General features: G+C 33.6%; 5 protein-coding genes across 5 annotated transcripts; 2 read left to right on the top strand and 3 right to left on the bottom strand.

Annotated features, from left to right (window-relative positions):
• The first annotated feature begins 2557 nt into the window (after nucleotides 1–2557).
• Spase12 (Signal peptidase complex subunit Spase12) lies at nucleotides 2558–3242 on the top strand. Its single transcript, XM_040721661.2, has 3 exons — nucleotides 2558–2716; nucleotides 2784–2930; nucleotides 2999–3242. The coding sequence occupies exons 1-3, from the start codon at nucleotides 2684–2686 to the stop codon at nucleotides 3098–3100; spliced, it is 282 nt and encodes a 93-aa protein (XP_040577595.1). The 5' UTR covers nucleotides 2558–2683; the 3' UTR covers nucleotides 3101–3242.
• Nucleotides 3243–3261: 19 nt separating this feature from the next.
• LOC121126327 (WD repeat-containing protein 43) lies at nucleotides 3262–6433 on the bottom strand. The gene is made up of 7 exons (XM_040721658.2): nucleotides 5766–6433; nucleotides 5466–5689; nucleotides 4725–5409; nucleotides 4423–4656; nucleotides 4026–4358; nucleotides 3714–3966; nucleotides 3262–3645 (listed from the first exon to the last, which is right to left on the bottom strand). The coding sequence occupies exons 1-7, from the start codon at nucleotides 5775–5777 to the stop codon at nucleotides 3452–3454; spliced, it is 1935 nt and encodes a 644-aa protein (XP_040577592.1). The 5' UTR covers nucleotides 5778–6433; the 3' UTR covers nucleotides 3262–3451.
• A 1030-nt stretch (nucleotides 6434–7463) lies between these two features.
• Dpm1 (Dolichyl-phosphate mannosyltransferase subunit 1) lies at nucleotides 7464–8310 on the bottom strand. Its single transcript, XM_040721660.2, has 2 exons — nucleotides 8002–8310; nucleotides 7464–7935 (listed from the first exon to the last, which is right to left on the bottom strand). The coding sequence occupies exons 1-2, from the start codon at nucleotides 8308–8310 to the stop codon at nucleotides 7525–7527; spliced, it is 720 nt and encodes a 239-aa protein (XP_040577594.1). The 3' UTR covers nucleotides 7464–7524.
• Nucleotides 8311–8443: 133 nt separating this feature from the next.
• Nucleotides 8444–10059, top strand: LOC121126328 (uncharacterized). The gene is made up of 2 exons (XM_040721659.2): nucleotides 8444–9042; nucleotides 9106–10059. Exons 1-2 carry the CDS (start codon nucleotides 8727–8729, stop codon nucleotides 9870–9872), a joined length of 1083 nt encoding a protein of 360 aa, XP_040577593.1. The 5' UTR covers nucleotides 8444–8726; the 3' UTR covers nucleotides 9873–10059.
• A 2152-nt stretch (nucleotides 10060–12211) lies between these two features.
• LOC121125967 (transmembrane protein adipocyte-associated 1 homolog) lies at nucleotides 12212–13851 on the bottom strand. Its single transcript, XM_040721238.2, has 2 exons — nucleotides 12833–13851; nucleotides 12212–12768 (listed from the first exon to the last, which is right to left on the bottom strand). The coding sequence occupies exons 1-2, from the start codon at nucleotides 13799–13801 to the stop codon at nucleotides 12679–12681; spliced, it is 1059 nt and encodes a 352-aa protein (XP_040577172.1). The 5' UTR covers nucleotides 13802–13851; the 3' UTR covers nucleotides 12212–12678.
• Between the last annotated feature and the right edge of the window lie 537 nt (nucleotides 13852–14388).

Genomic DNA, 14388 nt, shown 5'->3' with positions numbered 1-14388 from the left:
TGGATTTATTTACAAAAAATTAATTAAATTGATTTCAAAAATCTACAGATCTTCACAAAAATTAAATTATTTGGAGAAAAATTTCCAAAATCCAAAGCTGTTCTCAAAAAAATTCCAAAAATTATAATTTCTAATATAAAATTATTTGAAAAAAAAATCAAATTTTATATTTTTTGGAGAAAAATATAAAAATACATAGTTATTCACAGAAAATTAAATTACATTTCAAATATTCAATTTTCTAGTAAAAAGCAAAAATTCCTTAATTTAATAATAAATAATTATACGTAAGAATCGGACTCGCAAATTTAAAATTATTTTTCCGATGCCGTTTCCATGAAAAGATACCGGATTCCGATTAATCGTCCCATTACTAATATATATATATATATATAAAATCTATAGTTATAAATCACATTAGCATAATATAATGAAAATTATTTTGAAAAAAAAAATCAATCCTTTATGTCAACTTTTCTTCGAGATATTAGATAAAAACTAATAATTATTGTTGTAATGAATAATACAGTCAGTGTGTCCTTCTTTTTTTTCTGTAACTGATTTTATTTGAATTAATTATTATTTATCGATCAGTTGATATAATTTTATCAAACTTCATAGCTCACTCAGTGAGGAGAAATTCAAGGTATTGACATTGTAGTAACGCTCAGCATAAATGAGACAGTTGCCAGAAGAATTACATATGTTTCCACAATTTTTTTATTCTTCTAGCTATAGGGTGTTTTCACGTGACATCAAGATTTTGATGTTGTCCATTTTGAAAGAGCCTAATCAACCAAGATTTATAACAATGAAACCCCTTTTCATAAATATGAAGGAAAATAGTGAACTATTAGACGTTAAAATGGGATCAACAAATAGAAAGACTTGAGCCTTACTGTCTATAAAAAAAATTGTAGGCCAATTGCCTTGACAAATTAGAGATGTACCCATACCATAATTTCAGCTGCCTCCGATTCCTTATTCATATTATCAATAAAAAGGAATTACATTAAATTAATAAGCAAATAATATAATGCTTTTCCTTTATTAATGTTTTACCTTTATTAATTAGGGCTTGAAAAGAAAGGTCATTAATATATCAATCACAACTATGATTATAATTGGTTGTAATAATTTGAAATTTTAATTATTTAAAAAGTTAGTTCCTCTCCGGTTTCATGAGTCAATTATTCCTGGATGGCTCATATATATCCCCTGCACTTCTGAATAGACTTCTATTTTCAATCAATGGACCTGATTTTTTTAATACAGGTCTGTTATAATTATTGAACTTATTATATGTTAAAATAAAAAAAATTTAAAATATATATCTGGGATCCCTACATGTAAAAGCCCCTAATCTAAACTATGATCCTCACTTCCTTTGATTGGTTGACCACCTGAAATAATTGAATTAGAATTTTTTGATTTTTTCCTTATTCATGTAGATAAACAAGTAAGCGCAGGTATAAGTGGAATTGTCATTATTGAGCCGATTCCGATGCATCGGTACACTTCTACCTAAAAGATATTCAAATCTGTTATAACATCGTTAACAATCCTATTTCCGTGTTGTAGATATAAATTAACTTTTACAATGGATAGAATAAGATATATTTCTTGAATTATCCTACTTTTCTCGTCCTAATTGATTCAAAACAATATTGGCTGTACAAATTTAAACATTTCATAGGGATTTTCAGTACATATTTCCCTGATTTAATTCAAATATCATTGGTAGGAAGGTACATTCAATGCAAATGTTCAGACTTTTTTTTACTCTTACAGATTTATTGGAAATTTGTTCATTTTATGTTGTAAAAATATCACATTAGAGCTCCCGAAATAGAATCTCCTTCAATGATGCATGAATTACGATACAATTTATGACATCAGTGAAAATGCTTTAAATTATTTAAAATAACTACGCTTCACATCGAGCATGCTATTTAGCTAGAGCAGGGCCCTGAAGAGTCTTTCGAAAGTTCATTTCCCCAATCTTTTATACGTATCAGTGATTTATAATATAAATCTTGTTATATCATAGTCTACTATAAAATATTGAAAATTAATCATTCATCATGAAAGGTCTAGTGATTTAATATTTGACAAGTACTTTTCAAATACAATTGGTTGAAAAACCAATAACACCATACAATAAGAAGCATATGTAAGTATGTTTTGTTAAAATTTGGCGAGTCTAATAAAACCAACTTGGAGTAATTGCAGAATAAAAAAGAAGCGTTGTAACTGTCCCCAGTTCGTACTGTAAATTATTATTTTATGACAGAATATTCATATCTTTTTATGTTTGCAACTAATACAATTTGTTCATACAAGTTATAACTTTTGATTGAAATTATAGCATCTTCCGACTACTAAGTGATTATAGTTAACTAATTATTATTTAAAAAAAGCCAGATGAATGGCTTTTCGTTACAATATTAACATCAATGAATGGGGTATTTTGTTATTAATTCTTACTAATAAGTATAGTATATGTACGTAGATTTCCGCTGACGTCACCATAAATTGAACACGACAGCGTCAGGGTTCCCAACTGTATATTTTCTCTTAATTCTATCTAATTTATAGATATATAAAAGCTGACGCTACTAACCCACATCATTTTTATAGAATAAAAACTTGTTGGAGAAGTGAATCGTATTCGGTAAGAGGAATGGATTTCTTGAAGTCGATCCCAGTTCACATGGTGAGTAGAAATGTTTGTTTCCTCTATTTATACGGATGATTTTATAAATACTTTTTTCTCTTTGTAGGACTTTGATGGACAAGCCCGTGCTGAGAAGCTCTCCCGGATCATAGTGACTCTCTTTGGAGCTGTTGGACTCGTTTGGGGTTACATTATCCAACAATTCTCACAAACTGTGTACATCCTTGGAGCTGGGCTATTATTAGCCACCATTGTAAGTTCGTCTGTTTTGAGAGACTCTCCTCATGTAATCGTCGGTCCCTTTCTTTTTATTTTGTGCAGTTGACAGTTCCTCCATGGCCACTCTACAGACTTAAATCCCTCAAGTGGCAAAAGGCACGTCCCGACCCAACGGAAGAAGTCAAGTTCAAAAAGAATAAGTAGCATCAGGAAGCCTTCATTATTTGATTTGCATTTTCTTGACATTCTCATTCTTCAATATTTTATGATGTTTTATTTCCAAATTAATTTGTATTTTTACCTTGCAGTATAAAATATACACACGCATACTTTGTGAAAAAAAGGATTGAAAGGGCTCTAGTATATGAACGGAAAAATAGAGATAAATATATTCTAGTTTCTTTAATAAAAAAACACAATATATAAGCACAAATATATATATATATATTGTTTAAATCATGGGGGGGCCTCGACATTAGCAGAATGAATTTATCACTAAATAAAGAGATATAAATAGTTGAGGCGAGTGTAAAATCTATAATTCCTGATTCTTCTTCAATCGCTGTCCATTTCAATTTCGTTATCATCTGCATCTCCGTTTAAAAGTTCCACTTCGTCATCATCCTCAGAACTCTCTTCCTTCTCTTCTTCATCATCCGACTCGTCCCAGTTGTCATCCGTGTCAGAGGCAGGGAGTAAGAGTTCGTCTAATGCATTTGGAAGTTCATCATCCGAATTATGTTGATAGACTATATGAAGAAAGACAAAACGAATTAGAAATAAAGTAAAATGGATTAACCAATAGACAATAACATACCTAATAATGCTTCTCGATCAACACTCTCAGAGGAGGACCCAACCTCACTATGCTTGGACATTTGTTTAGTAATTAAATTTAATTTCCCCTGTAATTGTATTAAAGAGGTGTAGTTGCGAGTTCTCTCCTCAAGCATAGTAATCAATGAACTCAAAACTTGATCACAATTAGGGATAGACATCAAAAAGGACGAATGGTGTAACAATATGGATTTGAGCCAGTTTGAATGGGATTGGCTCACAATACCTCTGCCCTAAATATTGTATCAATTGAAGTATTACACATAATTACAATAGGTTTAAAAGTACTTACCCGTAAATATTTGTGAAGTTCTTCAATTAAAGGAATAATGGCCTCCACTGGAAGTTTTTTAACTGTATTATCAATTATGTTAATTTCGGTTCTATCTAACACAGAGCTCAATATTTTTTCATCCTTATTGTGAAGTCCCTGCAATAATAATTGCAATAAAGAGTCTGAGCGAGGTGGAGACGTCTTAGGGTCAAAATCCTTGGACAGTAATTTTAATCTATCCATCATTGTTAATGAATCGTTATTAGCGGTAGATACATGAGAAGATTCTTGCGCCTTCCGCTTAGTAGCCCCAGAAGAAGGAACAACTACTCCAGATTTGACAGATGGAACCTGTAAAAGCACATTGGTTATGTTTAGAAAGTATCCCATGGATAAAAAAAAAAAAAAAAAAAACCTGAAGATTAGATGTGTAACCACTGGCATTTTCCATTGTAGCCTTTAATCCTTCTTCGGAGTGAACTGACCGAGTCAGACATGTTTCTTTCTCTAGCTCCTCAATCTTGAGTACTTCAAATTGGGGTGTCGTACCATTACCATAAACAATCCGGATGTCATTCATGTCATTAAACTCACTGCATAGTACAGGCAATGGTTGCACCTTGCCATTCTTGTCTTTATCAGCCGCAATCTAAAATTAAGACATGACATAACTTCATTATTTGGGATCTTTTTTTCATAAATGAAAAATTAAATTACATGAACAACGCTGATGGGCTTCAAGGGTTTATTCTTAGAAGGTGAAGAATCAAGATCTTTACCAAAAAGCTTCAATGTGCCACTCTGAGTCACAACGGCAATACGCAGGACCTTTTCCTCATCTTGAGCAGAGTTGACATTAAACACGTTTTCCTTAACAGAGAGTGTAAAGGCGGGCTTAGAAGACGATGTCGACGCATTACTCAAACTCCAAACATTGAGCACATTATCTTGAGTAGAAGCCGAGAGGAAAAGATCATTATTAAGAATAGAGAGGATATGAATTTGACCCGAGTGTGATGTGAGGGTTTTAAGAGTGGATTGTGTATCAAGCGAAATAAGAGCAATAACGTTCGAAGCAATGAGGAGTTGATTGGATTCATTTGGGGGCTGAGCTATGGCGGTTATAGGTTGATTGGTATATGCATGAGAAGAGGAGAGACTTGACTTATTCGTATTGAAAACAAAGAGATGTCCATGTTGTCCTCCAGCGTAGAGAATTGAGTCCGTGGATTTCCAGGCCAAAGACACAATCGCCTCTTCATTTTTGGTATTGAGTGTGGATATCACGTCATTTCTCTTAGGGGAGTAGAGAAGAACCGAGCCCGAAGGGGTTCCCAAAGCTAGGATTTCCGTCTCATATCCACGCCCTCCACCACTTTTACGATTCTTGCGTGAAAAGGCACTGAAATGATACAAAGACATGTAATTTAAAAGAGGATTAAAAAAAAAAAATTCTACCTTGGCAAGGACTGGATATTATTCCATGCCATACATGTGGGAGCCGATGCCAAATGAGCCGAAGGAACGTATTCCAGGGGTGAACCTCCTTTCGGTACGGTTGCATCCCAAATGAGAAGTCGTCCATCCGGAGTTACATGAGCTAATTCACGTCCTGCACTAGAGGAAAATCCGTAGAGGTTCTTCATCCCTTCAGTACCGCCTCGTTTCATTCCAACTCCCATCTATAGGTTTCAATATGCAAAATTCAAAAGAAAGGTGAGTCAGTCAACCTAATATTTCGTCAGGAAGCTTAATTACCTTCAATTGCATGGATTTATCATCTATTGCTTGGAGAATCTCTCCAACTCAGAGTGGGATGGATGGATTTCGCACGTGTTTATGTTGATATAAATTTCTGTGAAGCAAAAGGAAGCAAGACACACACACATTTCTCTCCTGACCAATCAGACATCATAGAAATGCGTGCCCGTTTCACTTTATTATTATTATTTATTTAGACAAACACAGACACTCAACCTCTACACATTCATAACTCAACTACTTAGCTAACTACCACATAGCTAGCTAGCATTTTCCTTTTTGTCGCTGCTATATAATAATACTTGCTAGTAGTTAGAAAATTATACAATTATTACAAACCACAAATGTATATAATATATATCTATAATTTGAGATAATAAATGGCCAATCATACCCAACTAAATACCACTCATTAATGGCTACTTTCAAAAAAAGGTACACACATAAAATTTCATATTACAGGAAATGTGTGATGTCATAGGTCAATTATAAGAACTTAGAGCTGTTAGATTGGAAGTAGCAAAAAAATGTAGTGGTGACAAGGTATGCGAAGTCTCTTCCATTGCCTTTAGATTAAGTAATAGTAATAGAATAATGACGAAACAGCCATTTTAAATTTATAGGCTAATTTATAATTATAACATTTTATATCTTCTAGTAGACCACACACAACATTTGCATTAAACTTCTCAAAATTAGAATATTTATTTTACCTATGCCCAACGAGGCAAGTAAAAATCTTTTGTCAGCTATTATAAGAAATGGGGACTAAACTAAAGGATGTAAGTTGTCAAGTGTAATTAATTATATGGACTTAAGTATATAACACACTTGGCTTGTTTATAGCTCCGCTTGGACGCACAAGAATTGTCGGATGTTATCTCAAAAGTGAGTCGCCCCAAAGTGAAGGATATTCTCTCTCTCAGCTTGTGTAAAATCCAAACAGACATAATTACAATCGAACGTAGCCTGATGTTTTTTATCCTTGCATAAAGACTACCATAGCTCCAAATGCGGCTGCTAGCAAACCCTTGAACATATATTTAAATAAATCCAGTGAGTACATGACTCCTGGGCTCTATCCTCACGCCTCTCATTTCTTATCATTCCAGTGTGGGAAGAGTCTAGATTCTATGTATAAATTTATTTGAAGAACGTGCAGTCCCTCACTTCACCAGGGGATATCGTCACGGAATTCTCACTTACATCCGTTCACATGAAGGTCTGTATCTTGGAGGGAAATAATCACATTTTCAATATCAACCAAACAGCCGAGGAGTTTGATGCGGACAAGTCTTATATTAAAACCGAAATGAGTATCATTATTCTTTTATAGTAATAGAAAGATCCGGACAACTAATTATTTAATTTCTAGATACGGTCGTGCTTTTCCTTAAGAAAAAATCTACTTCCAAATGGGGACATCTTTCAATGTCGGAGATGCGGAAGGCAAGAGAAATGAAGATCAAAATAGACAAAACCCAGAGCTATCTCTTAAGGATATGATGATACTATTGTCCGATAAGGCAGATTCGGAACAGAAAGAAACCTTGGGTAAAACATATAATAAAATTCAAAGGATGATGGAAAAAAAATAATTCCATCGATCATGTTTCCCTTCATGATCATAAGTGTATTTTTAATATATACTTCATATATATTACAAAAAAAGTGACTAAATAAAGCAATCATATATAATGTCCTAAGTGCTTTATTCATAAAATATAAAATGTTTAAAAGTCGGGTAACGAATAATTCAAGTTGTTGCAAAGAGATACAAAAGTCCCTTCACGAATCCAATGACTTCATTCCCTCCCAATTTGGACTCGCCATATACCCTATCCACAAATGAGATGGGAACTTCTCCTATAGAGAACTGATGTTCCCTTGCCCTTACAAGCATTTCCATTTGGAAAACATAGCCCTTAGACACACAAGACTCCACCAATTTCTCAAGAACATGCTTTTTGTAGAGACGGAAGGAGCCTGTCAAATCAGAGGCCCCGGGTCGTAAAAGAATCTGTGTCACATAATTTGCTCCACGCGAAATGATTTTTCGCTTTAAATCCCAACCAAATACTCCTCCAGATCCAGCATACCGTGTTCCAGATACAACATCATAGTCTCTCTCAGCTTGTTTGGCTATTAATTGTGGAATGAATTTGGGCTAGAAGGAAAGTTAATATTAGAGAATACAAATTACAAAAGGTATACCACAGAACAAAAAACTTACGTGATGTGATAGATCCGCGTCCATAATGACCACAAAGTCCCCTGTGGCATGCTTAATACCATGAATATAAGCTGTTCCTAAACCTAATTTGGAGGAACGAGGTCGTAGAAGGATCCTATCCTCACCATAAATGTCCACTAGTTGTTTAGCAACTTCGAGAGTCCCGTCCGGGCTCCCATCATCTATGATGATGATTTCAAAGGGTGCAACGTTCTCCAAGTGTTTGACAAGTAGCCAAACAATGATGGGGAGATTCTCTCTTTCATTGTATGTCGGGAGTAGAATAGAAATTTTTTGGACTTTCTTCATGGCTGTCGTGGACTTAAGCTGCTAAGACGTTCTGTCATCAGAAGCAGGCTACACCGGGAGCTGCGCGAGGAAACTGAGGAGTTGAAAATCAAACAGAAAAAAAGAAACGTCATTCACTAGTGCATAGTGGTCCCTAATTAACTCTTTGGAGTTTATTAATTAATTACTCTTATTATTTATCATAATATGCTTATTTTTGTATTTGATTATGACGATAATTATGGGATAACCTACTACATAAATTAAATATTAATATAGCTATACATATTTGAATTCAGAGCGGTAGAAGCTGTTGTGACTACAAAATACATAGTGATAGAAAATTATGCTGTCATGACTCATGAGATAAAGAAGAAGAAAGAACTAAAGTCATATACATAAAAATGTTCAAACGAAACCACTGTGTCTGAAATGATATGGGAATTATATCTAAATTACACCGTCATTCTTTCAAGCTCAACATAATCGTTCTTTTTTTCTTCACTTTTGCTCTAAATGAATACTTTGCTTATTATGATGCCTATCGAAGATTTTGGCCCACAGTCAATTCTAAAGCAAAGAGGACCGTCCTTCTTGTTGCAGATCCGCAAATCCAAGGATATAGGGATGAACCCTCATCTCTCCTTGGGTATTTGACACGCTGGGACTCGGATCGGTACTTGTCCATATCCTTCCAATGGCTGCTTTGGGCTTATAAACCCTCCATCATCATTTTTCTTGGAGATCTCATAGGTATATTTAATTAACATTGGTTTTTTATTATATAGAGTACTGATCCTAAGATTCATGTTTCAGATGAGGCGAGTACCACAGATGATGAAGAGGTTTACAAGAGCTATGTGGATCGGTTTTATAGTATCTATCCCAAGGACTCTGCTCCTCGAACCATTTACATTCCAGGGGACAATGATATTGGAGGAGAAGGTCTGGATATGGTTACGGAAAAGAAATTGAAGAGATTTAATACTTATTTTAATGGATGTGGAGCTTTCTTCCAAGTCTCTAAAAGGATCCAAGTCTTTACTTATGATCCCTTAAAAGACACATTTCCCTTTATAAATAAAAAAGACAGTAAAGTTAAAATCTTTGCCTCTCATAGACCCATCACAACGTTGATTGAGCCAGAGGACTATCGCTTCAAGTTTGCTGGGCGTCCCTCAGTCATTTTCTCTGCTCATCATCACTATGGATCTGTTTATAAACTATTTCTACAGGGTGGACAATCTCCAGAGAAGGTAGTTAGTTTCTCGAAGTACAATGCCACGGAGTCAATCAAGTGGCACATGCATGACAACCAGGATATAGTCTATGAAATCAATGTTCCAACATGTTCTTATCGAATGGGAGTGGATCACATGGCATTCGGACTCTTTACATTCCACAAGAAAATTGGATTTTTTGAGTATCAAAATCTGTGGCTCCCGAATCGGTTCTCTGCATTGGGACGTTATTTTTTGGCAGTTGCCATAACGGTGCTGTATAGTGTGTATTATCTTTATAAGTCCAAATTACCTGGAGGAGGAAGGTTTTTTAATGTCAAATATTCTCCACTTTCCAGGTAAATATCACTCATAATTAGATATTATGCTCATTTTCTTGCCATATGAATAGTCAAAGATTTTGTTAGTTAACTCATGATCAAAACGTTCGAAATATATAATTATATATGTCATAAGAAGGAGAAATTAGTATATTAATCTACTTCTAAATATGCTCTCTATTGGGAAATAAAGACGATGATCATTCTCACATGTTCCGTTTAATTCAATTATTTCATCATCAACAAACTATCAACTTCAATTTAATTATGTATCTCTTTAAATATATAGGAAGATGGAGAATTTAGGATTTATTTCAGTCTACATAGTTCACATGTTTCGTATAAAACTGTATTAGTCTAGGGGGGCCTTAGCATTGTAAAGTTTGGGAAACCCAGGCTTAAGAAATATTATAGGACCCCCACAAGCTTAGTAGCGGATCTAGATCCATAATTTATAGCACCCATTCCATCTTATATTTACACCGTCTGTTGCCTAAAACCACTTTTTTAGATTCATAAGAAGATTGGAACGCAGATAAAACTGTATCAACCTGGTGAGATAAAAAAAAACATTGAGAAACGCTGCAATTACACATAAAAAACCCAGAAAATTGACTTATTGATTAAAGCTAATTTATTTTTTTAATAATAAGTATTGTATTTTCATTATGTTTAGGAAAAAAGAACCGAGACAGATAAGCAGTATATTGAAGTCTCGGTTCAAACGATAAAGGCAAAACCTTGCTCATTATAAATATCTCGTATTATACAAACTAATCAGTCCATCCTCTGATAATTTTTTAAAAATTCCATAGTTTAACTATTTCAATTTTTATTAATTTACCTCCTCAGACAAGTGTTTTTCATTTGCACAGTTATTGTCATATTCATATCAGACCTCGAATAATTTCGTCTCACTAAGAATTTAGTCAAATTAATAGCGATATTGAACAATGCGTTCAATTATTTGAGCTAAATACTTGAACAAAATAACAATATATAAATTACTTATTTTTTACATGAGATCCTTATGCTTCTGAACAAATAAAAAATCGTGTAGTTATTCATCCTAAAATAAAACCCTCAATAGGCAATTTTTATATCTTTACATAGCTTGAAATACCTATAAACCCGTTTATGAAATCAAAATTAACTTTTGGCAGGAAACTTGATTTGATAGTATGTTATATTTCCGTATTTTTTATTCCTCAAATGTTACGTTATCTCTTTATTTTCCTTGTTGATCACGTATCGTCAAGACAAGGGACAATTTATATTGATATATATTCGTAATCAACATAATAGAATAACCTAAAATGTGTTGTTTTGTTATGTCATGAAATTTTAGATACATGGAAGTCTATCGACGTCATTTTGTTATCATATTTTACCCATTTGAGTCCTCGATCTCTCTAATTATATATTATGTTGTATACAAGTTGTAACCAAAAAAAAAAAAATGAGATCAATAATTTTAAACGAAGGATTTACAGTTCCTGGGATGAGGATAATGCAATAATTCAACATTTTGTGGAGGATTGCCATATTAGTAGTAATACTAATTTTTGACTATTTGGATACAAATTACTAAAGTATAAGTATTCTGTGATACATAAAGTCTAAATACCTACAGTGATGTCACTCATAAATACATCATAACCATGTAATTTTAATAGATCAAATTTAAATAATAGTTTTACTGTAGTGTCTGTAATGAGAATGACCAATGTTGATATAAATACTGCATTAAAAGGCAAATAATACAAGTAGCAACTCTCACAGAACATATATTATACCTTGTAGACGTACAGTTCATAGTGCTCATGTTGTGCTTAGATACATTTTTCGTTTGTAATTCTTTGGAAATACACATATTAAACGATAACCGTGCTAAGTATTGAAATAATTGTTACGATTAGTATTTAAAAATTTTTAAACCCAATATATTAGGGCCACTATTCTATAATGATAATTGCATATAGTATAAGAAAAAAAATGACTCATTTAATGGAAGGAAAAATGCTGTATCTAGAGTTCCATGGTTCAGGAAGCAATTTTAACCGTGATACTCCTTGTTTGTGTCCATCTCTTTGATCCGTACTAGTAGTTTAAATTCTTAACAATCTCCGAACATGAATTTATGTTCCAGACACGAATAATTATTAAGCAATTTAATGAGACGTAATTCCACTTGGTGCATGAAACAAAAATATCATTATAACTCAAAAATTAATATTAAATGTAAGCGTATTTTAAACATGGTCATGATATCTTTATCCTTATAGATAACAAATAGCATAGCAACAAATGAGTCAAATATCCCAGACAACACTATTTTTAAATGATACTGATACAAAAATAGAACTTAAAAATTTCATGCATGATTCATTATTACATAAGGAGACAAAGTAATTATGTATTTAATGACATATTGCATATAGTTGGTAAGTTATGAATTTTACGTATACATATCCTATATCCTCAAGTCACAAATAAGCTATACAAAATGATGATTTACTGGCCGTTATGTAAGTTATTTGGGGCATTCAATGTATTACTATTACGAAATATAAAGAGATGAAAATAAAATGTCTATTTCGTGAACTAAAACATTATTATATTATTAATCATTTACAAAGATTCTAGAAACGATTACAACTGACAATGAATAAAATGGATAACTTTTTTTAAATTATAATTTTATGACCATTATGGATATGAATATAAAATGTTTGGACTTTACTTTTTCCAGTGGCTTAATTTTGAGAGTATACAAATAAAGAGTTATATATATATTGAAATATATAGATGAAATATAAAAATGTGAATTATGATTGTGAGAGTCTGGAGTTAATGATGATGGGTTCATTGGTTTTTCCTCCTTCGTTCAACTCACTCTGACGATTTTCGTCATCGACCTGTACGGAAAAAGAATGATATTAAAGGTAACTGTAAGATGGGTGGATAAAGGTTGAGGAATACCTGTGCCTTGTATGAAAATAGGAGAGAAGGTTGTGCCGTTTTGAAGAATCCCCTAAGAAAGGTAATGTAGATGATGGGAATGAGTAGAGTAAAGTACAAGTAGATGGAAGCATTGAGAAAGCAGAGTCCCAGAGGGTTGTAGATGAGTAAGAGCGTGCCCATGATTTGGAAGAGATTGAGAAGGAGTAGGGATGTGCTGTAGTAGTAGAAGCTTCTCTTTTGTGGTAGAGCCCAAACGTATTTATGGCAGGGGGTTAAGCAAGGCAAAATGAGGAGAGCGGCGTAGAAGAGAAGGAAAAGAATGGAGGAGAAGAAGAGGAAGAAAGATCCTCCAAAGCCAAAGAGATTCATGCCTTTGAAATGGAAACTGGGATCCGGGAACTTGAGTTCTAAAACAGCCTGTACAATGGAATAGAAGGTCGCAATAAGCGAGGAGATAAAGACGATTCTCCGTATGCTCCGCAAAGAGTCGATCTGCGTAATGCCCAGAACCACAACGGAGATTTCTGTTGTGATGAGTACGTAGTGTAAAAGAATCCATCCAAGTTCATCCAGAGCGTGTGAGTAGGAAAAGACCATGCCCAGAATGATGGAGAGGATACATCGGGCAAGTGAGAAGGAGGCAGAGCCTAGGATGAGATAGTAAAAGGCACGATACACGGGAGCATTGGATCCGGAGATTCGACGAATACCCTTGTTCAGCCCCATCATGAGGTAGACGAAAAAAATCAAATTTGGAATGAAGAGGAGTAGGTCCATGATCCGTACATTGGACCTTCCCAATGTCTGGAACAAAAGGACCTTGCATCCAGGTTCATCCTCAAAAAAGTCCAATGGGTCTTTGAAGAAGGGATCCTCATCAAATACGTCCGGCTCCACACCATCCAGATCCGTTGCATTCACTTTTAAATAGTTGACCAACTTTGTAGCTTCATCTTCAATGATTTCCTCTATCCCTCCAGTCGACATCTCACCGCTTCCACTAACAATCTCAGACTGACAAAGATGAGTTTATCATTCCTTTATATTTCATTCTTCCTTTTTCTTATTATTATTCTCAAAGGCAAGCCTCCAATAACAAGGGCTCACAAACACCAATCACATTCACTTCTCTCTTTTCTTTCTGTTTTTCAAAAATTAAACCGCTAAAATTTAGAAACATTCACTCTATTGGAGCGATTCCACTTACTATACTCACGACTAGTACTAAATAACTGACTATTTTTACAACATTTTACAAAATCTTGATTAAACTCCATTAAATGTCTTTTTTTGTATACTACTCCATGCCAATAATATTTGAATTAAATTAAAGTAATATGTGCTGAATAAAATCCATAAAAATGGTTAGATTTGTACATTTTTTGATCAGTTAGGGATCAGAGAATGAGTATAATTAAAGAAACGTTTCTTATTCTTTCCATTGCAATAGTTTATTTTTATCTACACTATGGAAATAATTGTAATTAATTAATTGTAATACAACTTTTATAGAGACTAAGATTTACTTGTTGGTTCCGTTTTAACATACAATAGGTCACTATTTTTCTTAATAT

Source organism: Lepeophtheirus salmonis, chromosome 11, assembly GCF_016086655.4.
Source record: "Lepeophtheirus salmonis chromosome 11, UVic_Lsal_1.4, whole genome shotgun sequence".
In the NCBI taxonomy this organism is placed as follows: Eukaryota; Metazoa; Arthropoda; class Copepoda; order Siphonostomatoida; family Caligidae; genus Lepeophtheirus; species Lepeophtheirus salmonis.
This window is presented reverse-complemented; position numbering and strand designations above follow the sequence as displayed.